Source organism: Tripterygium wilfordii, chromosome 10 (genome assembly GCF_013401445.1).
Source record: "Tripterygium wilfordii isolate XIE 37 chromosome 10, ASM1340144v1, whole genome shotgun sequence".
NCBI classification, from domain to species: Eukaryota; Viridiplantae; Streptophyta; class Magnoliopsida; order Celastrales; family Celastraceae; genus Tripterygium; species Tripterygium wilfordii.
Genome location: NC_052241.1, coordinates 732883 through 745695, shown reverse-complemented (window position 1 = coordinate 745695; position 12813 = coordinate 732883). Strand labels below are relative to the sequence as shown.

General features: G+C 38.7%; 2 protein-coding genes across 4 annotated transcripts; one reads left to right on the top strand and one right to left on the bottom strand.

The window, feature by feature from the left end:
- The first annotated feature begins 472 nt into the window (after positions 1-472).
- On the top strand, positions 473-1029 carry LOC120006868 (anther-specific protein BCP1). Its single transcript, XM_038856983.1, has one exon. It carries the CDS (start codon positions 586-588, stop codon positions 916-918), a length of 333 nt encoding a protein of 110 aa, XP_038712911.1. The 5' UTR covers positions 473-585; the 3' UTR covers positions 919-1029.
- A 2275-nt stretch (positions 1030-3304) lies between these two features.
- Positions 3305-8461, bottom strand: LOC120007457 (cleavage and polyadenylation specificity factor subunit 6-like). 3 transcript variants are annotated; one of them, XR_005470170.1, is made up of 3 exons: positions 8329-8461; positions 5439-7595; positions 3305-3983 (listed from the first exon to the last, which is right to left on the bottom strand). XR_005470170.1 is itself a non-coding variant. In XM_038857694.1 (2 exons), exon 2 carries the CDS (start codon positions 7541-7543, stop codon positions 5594-5596), a length of 1950 nt encoding a protein of 649 aa, XP_038713622.1. In that variant the 5' UTR covers positions 7544-7595; positions 8329-8461; the 3' UTR covers positions 5176-5593. The 3 variants fall into 3 exon arrangements, 2 of the variants coding, with proteins under 2 accessions (XP_038713622.1, XP_038713624.1); XM_038857694.1 differs by lacking the exon at positions 3305-3983 and having other exon boundaries at positions 5176-7595; XM_038857696.1 differs by lacking the exon at positions 3305-3983 and having other exon boundaries at positions 5176-7595; positions 8295-8426.
- Between the last annotated feature and the right edge of the window lie 4352 nt (positions 8462-12813).

The following is a 12813-nucleotide window of genomic DNA, read 5'->3' as shown; positions in this document are numbered from 1 at the left end:
GTTATTTGAATATCCGATATGAGCCTAAAGGTCGATAGGTTCACGCACACAAAATTCCCCACTTGATGACAATATAAGTATGAGCAAATACTCATGACCACCAAAAATATTGCTTCCAATAAGAATCGAAATTAGAATCTTCCAATTTCATACCATTTGTCTATTCATCCTTATTTTCTACAACTCACGAACCACATCCTCTCTTTTTTATTATTATTTTACATTGACCATTACAATACAAGTCAAACAAGAAACGATAACCAAAAGAAAATGTAAAAAAAAAGAGAGAGGAAGTGCCAAAATTAGTATGAAAAAAAAAATTCCCATGAACACAAACCACTCACAAAAATTCCACCTCTCCAAAAATAAACCCTCCACCACCTTCGCATCCATGGCAATCCTCACCCTCCGCCCGCATTTCGCTCTCATTTCACAACTCCCTCCATCACTAACTTGCTATTTAAACCCTGAAACCAACCCCTTTCTCCTCCATCATTCACATTCTGCAGTGTTTCTCTATACAATCAAGTTTGGAGAAAACATCTGCAAACTCACAAGTTCAATCAACAAACAACCAAACGAACAATGGCACGCCAAATCGTCGTTCTGGCACTTGTCCTTTTCGCAGTCATTGGGTACGTTTCAGCAGCCGACGAGGCCCCCTCACATTCTCCCAGCGGAGGTGGCGACGCCGGTGCAATGGCACCCGCTGCAGGGAATGATGACAGCATTGGCAATACTGATGATGATGCAAGTGCACCTTCTGGAAATGGTGGAGATGATGAGGTTGTTGCTGGGCCTGTTGGGAGCGAGACTGGGCTTGGCCCATCTGGGGAGACACCGCAGAGTGGTGCCGCTGGTATTAAGGTCTCCGCCGTCGCTGGAGTTGCCGGAGTTGCTGGCTTCTTCTTCTTCTAATAAAAAAAGAAGATGAATTTACTCTGTTTTTTGAAAATGTTTTGATTAGTGTTTTGTGATTTTGTATATTTGAATAAATTGGAGTTCCAATATTTCCATCCAACAAATAAATAAATTTATCATAAAGAAAAATAAATCATTGCCAATTGAGATTATAGTAAGCAATGATTAATTTTAAGTTTGTTAATTTTCCTAGCAATCTTGTTCCACAAATTTGGTTATTAATCTTGTTTTGTGACTGCGTGAGTGACCCTGGTAAGGAAAAAGGTTTAAAAGAAGAAAGACAAGGCTAATCTTGTCATTTTGATAATTATAATTTGTAATAAAAATGAACAAATTCCATTTATATTGATTATTATAATTTGTAAGTTGTTCAGAATTTGCAGAGATTAAAAGATAGGGGAAGAAGAATGGATGAACAAAGAAAAGAGATGAGAAGTAAATTGTGCTTTCATTGCTTCAGTTTGATGTACAACAATACAATATATAGAGGATAAATCAAACGGTCAAGTGATGTGACCGAGGCAACGGTAATAAAAATGAACAGTTGTTGTGCTGTCCATGAAAGGCCTTTCTGTTTCTGCTCTGTTTTTGCTTCTTCTGCTTATCATCACATCAGGTAATTACTCAAGTTTGCTTCAATTTACCCTAAAACTGAAGTGTAATCCATGTTCATCATAATAAATATATATATATATATATATATATATGTTGTGACTTGTGAGTCCTAGAGATGCTGTCCGGACAGTCTTTGATCTGTGTCGTTCAGAAGAGTTGCGGTCCGAGTAGGCCCACCTGCTGTCCAGACTGGTGGTGTGCTGTCTACTTGCTTTTACTTCCGTTATTGTGTGTGGTTATTACTTGTTTGGAATGCACAACCTTCTCCCGACTGATTGTTGTCGGTTATTGTTCTTTGTGGGTGACATTCCCTGTGTGTTCCGCTGCGCTGTCCCCCGAACACATATATGTATATGAATGTCGAATGCAGAGAATGAGGCGATCAAGGGAGATTATACTTTGATTACGTGCATCGCGCCAGAACCGCCGGGAGGAGGAGAATGCAAGGAAGAGGAGTGCAATGATGGCTGCGTGATCAAATATGACGAAGGCTCTCATGGATTCTGCTATGGCTCATCCCAGAAATCAGATGCCGTTTGCGTGTGTCGTTACCCTTTGTTAATCCTAACTTGAGATTGTACTCCTCTTTCACAGAATGCACATCTTCCTGCAAATTTACATGAAACCCAGATCTTTGATTTCAGGTATATCATACTGGTAATGTGATACTTTTCATTTTCAAAACACAAGAATGGTCACTTAATAGGTGTTGTTCCATTCTATTTTTTTGAAAACCCAAGAACCACCTAGCCCGACATGCCTTTCAAACAGTTGAGTGGCTTAAAACAACTCATAACCTCAACATGCATTTTGGACAATTGAGTATGTATAAACTCCTAACCGTCAGAATAATCTACACCACGCTGACGACATGTAAGATTGAGCCAAAACTATTAGAATAGCTCGTAACCCCAAATGCATTTTGGTCAACTAAGTAGGTATAAACCTTTGGCTATCAGAATAGTTTGCACCACGCTGACGATAGATAAGATTGAGCCGAAACCTATGCGGAGGGAGGCCTAGAAATAGGACAAACCCACGAAACTAAGATTCCACAATGAAATATCCTAGCTAATTGGTTAGAACTCCCGACCTCGGGCACCATAGGCCCTAAATCCGAATAGCTAACCAATTAGGCTATCCCCAAGTGACACAACCATTGTAACATTTGCAAAATATGTCAACCGGCGACAAATCGATGACTATACAAGCCCCTATCATACTAAAAGATCAATCAGAGCATAATAACAACAACCTTGATTCAGGATGTAAAATTCACACCCAAAAACATGAAAAATTTCAATTTTACTGTAATCTATGCGTCAACATCTAAAGACTAAAGACAGCAAACTACACTAATCTTTGACAGATGAGATAAAGCAAATCATCTGTTGCATTCAAAGCAACACCACAAGCATTAGAAAATAAACATATAGAAAATGCAGATTTCATCTGCAAATTGTAAACACAGTCCCTGCAGTTCTCTACACTAAGATTTAAACACCGGGAACGGGAGGTAGATGACTGAGCTGCCAATATGCATATACAAGGCTTAATCAGAACATAAGAAAGTACTCTTAAGAAAAAATATATATATTATACATCAAACTAACAAAGGCTTAACTAATCAAGAACAACTGTACATAAAGAATGGCTTCCCAAAGCTCAACTCTAAAAAGAATTAAAACAAAAAAAATACACAAAGGTGCACATCATCAGGCCTCCAAAGTGAGGGAAACAAATCGAAAACAACTGCAGCCGCTCATAATACATCAGAAATCCCCAGCTCATAATATTTAAACTGCACCAACCTCAAAATGTACACAAAAAAGACGAAACAATACTTCTGAAACAATTCCTATACAGTCCTCTTAAGCTGTTACTACATCTATACAGGTTACAATGACTAATTACAGGGGGAACAGTGATTCCTCACTACATTATGCCACTAGCTCTATCTCCTCACCAACTCCTCTAAGTTCTAACAAAGAGAGCTCAAATGTTACAACAAAACAAATATGAACAAGTATTGGCCTCAGAATCAGTACATCACTTTTTACAAGCTCATTGATGAGCCATGACTTATCCAATAAACAACAAAAAAGGCCAATATATGATGTAAACCTAACACTTTTGCACTCAAAACTTTACAAAACACAACCTCGTGACTTACAAGAGCAAAAATAGGGTGATTATACCAAAAACTAGTCACCCTTTCCATGTTTTACAACTGCATAACTCCATCCTCCCTAGACATATTCTTGTTGACTCATATTTTACAGACTCTTAAGTGGTGCCTGAATAAAAGGAAGGCAATCAGTCAATGCTGCTTTTGCAAACTTGATTTAGCAATGCCATGATCAAAGGAATCCAAGGCACCCATCTAACACAGCTTCCTCGAAGCAAATAGGCTGAGTCAATCATGAAAACAAAGACAGCCCCCACTCCTGGATACGAGGACAAGACACGTTAAAAAAATTAATTTGCCAACGACGCCAAATATTCTCTAATTCAAATCACTGGTTAAAACTGCAGTGCACTGGAAGAGCTATGTCATATTTTAGAACATATTGAACTCAAGTATTCTAATTTTTTCCTTTATCCCATTACAAAATCCAATGGTCATTAAACTTCTAGAAAAGAGAGGCATAAGCAGTCAGGTTAGATGCAAGTTACCTAGAAAAACTTCAAAGATCAAGCTTAAATTGCAAGGAACGAGTACTTCACATTACAATTACAAGGACCTTAAACCATTGCCATCAATAACAAGTTCTACCATCCTCCACAAATACTAAGAAACTCGTACTTTTCACCCTTTCCACATAAAAGCGAAAAACAGCACATTGAAGATACTCTATGGAACTGAGGCAGTAACCTTTCAAACCAGTAAATAAGAGTATGCAACCCACTGCCATGAGATGTGCAGGGAAAAATTGTTCAAACAATTCTTAGGGCTGGCTATCTTTTCCAGTAGAAAAAACATTACGACCTTGCCGGAACAAACTGTGTCAAAAATGCATTCCTATTTACTAAAGAGTTTTGAGAAAACTTTAAGTCCTATGTCAAAGTAAGCTAAACAAGTGTTTTATATTTCCTCAGAGAAGAGGCAGGGAAAAAGAAAACGAAAATATATAACCAACAAATCAACCTAACAGAGCCATTTTCCTAAACTAATCACGACCAATGTGGGCAATTTGTTTCCTTCATTCCATTCTATCAAAGGCTACTTTCCACAGGATTCTATATCTAAATCAATAAACTATAAAACTGAATAGAAGACACATTTTGAACATCACAAGAAGCTGAAAAAGAAAACCTGAGACTTCTCAGGTTTATGATACGAATTGCACATACTTTAGCTGAATATAGAATGAACTAGGAAGACATTTTTTCCCACAACAGAAAGACAAGAGAAATGAAAACCAGTATGATAAAGACAAAGGACAAGCATTTTAATATAAAACTAAACAGGAACATCAAATAAGTTTGATTCAAATTTCCGTGAATGAAAAACGGATTTCAAATTTTCCGAGTTATATGCATCTACTCATGCTAAAGCTATTGCTTAAAAAGCAAGTCAAAAGTAGTGCATAAAGCAGCAGTTGATCTAGACAAGAATGTAGAAAATAAATTTTCAAGTGCATCGAGATTATAAGCCAAAATTCCAAAAACAGCCGTTTCAGAAAGAGACTTCAGAAGGACAAATACCAATGCTATTAGACATTCAGCTGCAGCATACTAAGGTCACACCCACAAGAATGTTCACATTGACATACCACTTAATGTTATCAAATTGTTTTCGAGCACACAAATATTAAGCAACACTCTAATCTCAGCAGAATTTAGTATGAAAGAAGTGGGGGAATCTATTGTTCCCTCATGGCCAGAGACGTAGAACTTACTTCTTCCTTGAAGAAGTCACACTCTTGATGCAGGTCATTTAGCCAGAGAGAACGGGTGAATGCTGCGTAGCAACCCAAGGGAGTCATACTAAGAGTACGAGTATAAATTTCAACATTATATAAAAAGGAAAGAAAAGATGAACAGCAAGGCTGTTTCACTCTGACGGCATGCGTCTCCTCTTCCCATAATCCACATCCCTTGATCGAGACCTATGATTTTCTTCCGGCATTGCACGCGACCTGCTCCGTGGTCTAGAAGAAGATTGCCCTCTGTCCCAGTCATCCTTGTAACCAGAGTCGCGTTCTCTTTGCCGATGGTCACGGGAATTATCTTTTTCTTTTTCTTCCCGATACCGATGCTCCCTTTCAGGCCTATCCCAGTCTTGTTCCCTCTCATCTCGCTGCCTCCTATCAGTGTTCCCTGACCAGTCACGATCAGAACCTCTATCCTTTTCCCGAGAAGCAGCAGTTGGCCTACCTCCCTTTTCATGATTCACCTCTCCATAGCCATATTCAGAAGCACCATCATCACCACCGTAACTTGACTCCCTTGTTCTCCGATCTTGCTCTTCTCCTCCCCATGCTCCCATGCTAGAATCAGCCCACATTCCTGCATGATGCCCATCCATATTTGAGGAACCCATCATTCCCATCCCATTAGGTGCCATTCCCCGGGCAAAGAAGGCTGGGTTTACATGAGGAGCCACCCCTGCCAGTCCCATTGCATTAACAGCAGGAAATGAAGGAAGCATGCCAGGAAAACCAGGGCCTGGAAACCCTCCATAACCACCACGACCCATATAAGTCGGATCAAATCCAGCTCCCATCATACCTTGAGGATGCATCATACCACCACCAGGAACTCCAAATGCAGGACCTGCAAGGCCTTGTCCATAGCCTCCACCACCAGCTGGACCTCCTATTCCAGCCCCACCCATGTTCTTTGCACCCATACCTCCTCTTCCCCGCATATGACCACCACCCCCTGGACCTCTATTTAGCATTCCTTGCCCACCCCGTCCCCAAGAGCCCCTTCCATAGTTCCTCCCTCCATCTCCACCTTGATAATTCATATTATTACCTCTCCCCATACCATCATTCGTGGGCCTCCTTCCCTGAGGCTGAGACTGAGACTCGGGTTGGTTTTTGCTATAAGAGGCTCCCATCTGCTTCAGTGTTTGTGGAGAAGCAAAGGCAACAACACAAGCTCGCCCATTCAAAAGATGGCCATTCATTCCTTCTTTGCAAGCAGCTGCAGCATTAGGGTCATAGAACTCAACTTGACAGTATCCCTTGGATTTACCACTAGCTCTCTCATCAAAGAACTTAATCTCCTTGACTCTTCCATACTGAGATAAAACACTCTCTAGCTCTGCATCAGTTGTCCACCAATGCAATTCACCAACATAGAGCATGGTCAATCCATTATCTACAGATGGTCTGATCTCAATTTCATTAAGACGATTCACATTTGCATTCATGCCAGTTTGATTAGTCGGAATCTGTGGAACACCTTGTGGAGCTCCAGACAGAGGATTCAGAGCAGGTGCGAGGTTATTGGACATTCTCCCAGGCATACCGGCAATATCAACCCCGATGTTTGGTGGCACAGAAGTCGAACCCTGAAACCCAACATTTCGGACTTGAGCATCACGAGCGATCTCCAAGACCTGCCCTTTTTGTAAAATAGAAGACCCATCTGGGTAGCCAGTAGATCCCAATCCCTGTCCTTTAATGGGCAGTTGGACTCCCTGCTCAGGAAAACCCGTCCCAGTGTTAGAATACTGCCTTTCAACTGCAACCTCAGAATTACTTAACCCATGTGTGCTCCCAGCTTGAACCTTTGGATCAGGAACATCAATTTTCTGAGCTTGGAGTCCTCCATTACCGAAATTAGCAGGAGGTGGAGCCTCAGATCGGTGCATCTGGAGGAAGCCCTCTCCAACATTAACATCATTGTATAGGTCATCATACTCATCATCTTCCCCCATCATTTCTTCATCTGCAAGTGCTGATATTGCTCCACCCCCCTGATACTGCACCTTCTGACTAACTCCATATTCTTCATCACCGTAATCTATTTGCTCTTCAGCTGTTGGGTCCATTTAGAATCAAGTCAAAATAGAGATAAATTCCTCCCCCACTGTCTCTCTCCACCTGCATGAGCCGGAGAACAGCACATTTATAATTTTAATTTTCTACTTAAATTAATAACATCTTATAGCAATTGAAATAACACGAGCAACATAAAGTCATAAACTCATGATTTTCACCCAAAAAACAAGCAAACAATCAAAAACAAGATATATTGACCCTTTAAAGCACTTATTCGGAAGTTCTAAACATCAAGACAATAAAAGATCATAGATATTCAACTCCTTCAAGAAGAGCAAAGTCAGATCTTGCTGCACAGCATCAAAACCCGAGTGTAAAAGTTGCCAAGACAGAGAGCATACACACAACATCAGGAACCAAAAATCTAGTTCAGAGCTAGAACAAAAAGGATAACTCTCAAACGATCCTAATAACTCTTATAAGAAAATCTCCAATACCCACACCCACTTCCTAGAATCCTATTAATTATATCAAATATCAATAAACCATGTAGTTCTTCACATTCTCTGGTGCCTAGGTGATAATACCCATGCCATCAAGCATCCTAAAAGCATACAATTCCTCCAGTATCTACGAGACTAGCTTAATCTAGCTTCCACATCGTGTAATCTCGAGGAAAATAACAAAAAAGGGAGGTCAAATAGAATATACCCATTTCACAAAAATCCACAAAAATAAAGGGAAAATGGAGAATCACAAGCAACAACTAGCAAACATTGGAAATAAATAGCAAACTCCAACCGATTCGAGCATCGTCGAGAATAGGGTTTCATACTGTTTTGTTTTCTGTATTGGTCTCGGCAAACAGGCTCAGACAAAACCCGCAAGAAGAAACTGTTTTCCTTGAGGAAACTAGACGCTGATACACGCGCTGCAGAGGCCAAATTTGTATGCGTAGCAGGACATGTCTTCTGGATTGTAGCATAAATTAGAGCTGATGAAAGCAGAAACCGGGCTCGGGTAAAAACTTAAAGCCCAAAGTGTTGGGCCGGCCCCGATTGTTTGGGCCAACCTCTCTATCCAAGCCCGGCCATGTAACACGTCTCTTATAATGCTATGGGCGTCCACTCTAATAATGTGAAAAGGCCCAATGTAATGGGCTCAAGTTGTTGGCTTCCTGCCTTCCTCATCATTTCAAAAGAAATTGGATCCTTTATTTAAGCCCAAAAACATTTCAACCCAATTCTCAATCAATCCATCTCTCGGTCTCTCCTATGGCTTCCTCTCTTCAGATTTGTCACCGTAATTCCTCTTAAGAAAAAATTTCAAGTCGTCAACCTTTAGCTCCCTTTCTGTAAATTCCTGGTTCCGCCAATAAATTGTTCGATCAATGCGAATGGACATGAATGATGTGAATATTTTATTCTTTGATGCTACATCTAGTCCATGGCAGACATTCCATCCCTAATTCTTTGATGCCAGACAAGCATCCAACTTTGCTCCAATGGATACTCATAGAGGACAATTCTCAAGAAAGTTGATATTATTGTTTAGTGAATGATGTAGCATTGCTAGAAACTGGTTTGTGTTCTCCTATTGTTATCAAGTGTTGCTTTCATGCCCATTGAGATAGGATCTATTTATGGGGCCTTAAGGACACCAAGACAAGGCATGGCCACAGAGTTTATACTCACTAGTCCCCATCACTTCATATTCATTTGAGGATCTCTAGTCTCAGCTGCTAAATGGTCTTATTATACCAAACTAGGTATCTGAGCATCGCTAGTTGTCCCGTTGGGTTAAGGGTTCTGCCGTAGAAGTCACTATAGTTTTCCTCAAGTTTTAATCATAGACGTCTAGTATGTTTATCAATATGAAGTTTTCAAATTTTTTGAATCGTTGGGTGACTTATAATACAAGGGCTCTTGTCCGGTTGCAGCCACGTGGCAATCCTGAGTGCTTTCTCAAATTTACTATGCCAAAAATGCCCTCAACAATTGCATAAATCCCCAAACTAACCCAACTGGACACCTTTGACGCCCGTATGAAAAGCCTCGAACTTTATATTATTTTATATATGTATGTATAGCCCAGGTGGTTGTGATGGTGGGCAAAAACCAGAAAAGGAAGGACAAAATGCAGCATTCCTTAGAACAGGGGGAGCAAATGAGTATGGTCCCATGGAGGCTTTGTCTCTGCCTAACTTTCTTTTTTTCTTCATATATTCTATGCATTGCACACTTTATGTCCATAAAACAAAAAGGAATCCGTGAAGTTCAAGACATAAGAGAGTCATTTAAGACAATATCATACCATATTAAACTCCACTCTACATTTTAAATTCCCGGCGACACGTGCATCTTCTCGTCCTACACTCACCAAACAATTATACATTGATATCTACTAGATTGCTTTCTCTAATTCTAGTAGGATTAGTTTGATGTGCCTATATAAATGCATGAATAGTTTTATTAGCCATTGTATAAACTTTAAGTTTATTATTTAGAGAATTGTCTCTATGTGTTCTAGTGGATTTCAGATGGTTCCTGGTGGATTTTGAGTTTTCATGAACTAAAGCAGTTTAATTCTGGCTCTCCACATTTCCATCCCGCAACATGCGATCACATAGTTATCTCGTATAATATAGGAGTACAATTAAAATGTAATGATCCCACGTATTGAAAAAGATATATACATGATTCAAAAATTACTAACTTGATCGTCGAGACTTTATTGACCAGGGTTTTGTAGGACAGTCGGCAACTCTCAAATACAAAATATTGATTTGTGGAATCTTGCCCCCATAAAGATCTTCTTTTTATTTTTTTGTTGATAAATGTAATGGTCTAATTTTTTTTTTTTAAATAACATTTAAAAATATGTTTTTCATTGTAATTGAATATTGGACACATATAAACCTAACCCAATCGATTGTTAACCAAACCATCTCTTGTTGGTTGTAACAACGTAATTAACTCAAGCAATTTGACGATATTGTTTTATCTTACCTGTTTTTTAATGGGCGATATTACTGTTCACTGCACAAAAAAGAAAAAGAAAAAACACTTTGACAATAAATAAATTGAATAGGATGTACAAATTTCCAAACATGGAGAATGTTTTGATTGTTTGGAATCTAAAACAGTAAAGTATCTACTGGAAAAGGCTAGTTGGTGTACAGAAAAAACATCTCTTTCACTTACTTTTTGTGAATATATTTCTTTTCTTTTCTTTTTTCTGTGAATATAGTGTGGCCCAACAGGTTATGTGATTGAAGTGGGGAACAACATAAACCTAGCTAAGCTATTAGGCCTCCACCATATTATTATATTTCTTAGTAATTTTTACAATATTTAAATGAACTCATAAGGTTGTTAAAATATCAACATATGCTTGGGATATGTTTGGGATGGAGAAACTATGTAGTTTATAAGGAAAGTCCAGTCCCTGCCACTCTCTGAATTATTTTATTGGGTCTATGTATCACTACGTGAGACGGTTTAAAAAGAATAAAGTCGAGCGAACCTGATGTATCCATGGGAATTGAATCACCCAAAGTGTATAATATTTTTGATGTGAGTAGAGCTGAGATCGATTTTCAACAACTAGGATGTGTGGTTTAATGAAGGATAGGCTTAACAAATATGTTAAATAGTGCATTTCTTTACCATTATGATATGGAACTCACAATCACTATGTTTTCCATTATAACCGAGAACGACAATATATGAATTTGTTATTTGGACATCAATGTGGGCCTAGACTCAGGCTATTAGGCCCACATGCACATAAATTTTTTACCTGACGCTATGGTAAGTTGGGTCAGATCCTAGCACGTGGCCACAACGATATTGCTCCCAATAAGAATCGAATTCAAAGCGTCCCTAATCCACACGGTTTGATCCCCATAGATCATCAACTAAATTATCACCAAAATGATAGAAGATAATATATTTCTGGTTAATTAATGTTTCCCTTTACCGATGACATATATTATGCGAATTAAGTTTTCACTATGTATCAACCTAAGCTAGGTGTGATTTTTGAGGGAGTAGTGAAAAAAAAATTATGTGTATATGTATATGTACATACACACGTGTATGTAAATATTTGAGAAAAAGAAGCAACGTGAAAAGGGAGACAATACCATGCAAAGTCTCAAAAGACCAAATATTAAACAACTTGGGGTTCCATGCGGGACGTGGTTGGCCGTTGGGGGCCTTGAAAAAATATATAGATCTTTTTAATGTTCGGTGGGACCTGCATTCATTTTCTTTTTCGGTGCGGACGGGATAAATTTATCCGACTTGCATATTAACCCATAAATTATGTACACTCGACAAACATATAAAAAACACATGTTTGGGTTCATACTTTTGGAGCGGATTGATCGAATTTTGATAGGAGAGCATGACTATCATACAACTAACAATCATGTTTGGAACCGAGAGAGACTATAAGAAAAACTCTATCGGGCGCATATGTATTGTTTGTTAATTTGGCTATAATGAAAAAGGATCTTATTGATTCCACACACACGTTCAAGTTAGATTGCTATGATTCTATATAATGAGCATTTTCTAATAAAATATCACACTTTTATTTAAGTTTACTATATATGTATAAAGGGTCATAGAACGAGCCGCCTTAAGGTAAGTTCTCTTAGAAAGTCAAGTTCAAAGACATGAATAAATATTGTTCATTTTGGATCGCATGTCTACACGGATTCGTTCTCCTAGACCATCTCCACAATATTTAGGTCCAGAAAACGTGTTTGGTTGTGTGAGAAGGGCTGAACATTTACTTACACGTCACTCGATTGGATTACGCCAATTCGACGTGGGACAGAGTCTTAACACCCTCTCGCACTTGTTGATTGGGTTGTCAAACCGAACAAGTGGATAGGTAGAGGTCATGTCAAAATGAGCCGAGTCTTAGCTTCGATCCCATGTTAAAAAATCCAATCCAAATACTACAAACGAATATTGTCTATTTTGAGCCACTAGCACATATATACAGATTTGTTCTCATGGGTCGTCTCTGTAATAGTAGGTTCATAAAACATGTTTGGTTGTGTGAGAGAGACTAAATCTTTGTTTATATGACATTCGCTTAGATTATGTCAATCCGATGTGGAATAAATTATAGTTCTCGCTAAACAATCTTTGAAATCACATTAAGAACTATTGTACACAAATTAGGGAGGGTTGTCCTTTTTAATTTGAAGCTTCTTCTATTGAATTTAAATTATACCCAATAGGTATTTCAAGAGAGCAAGACAACACACGTTGTTATTTCATTAAAAGAAAAACACCAAAAA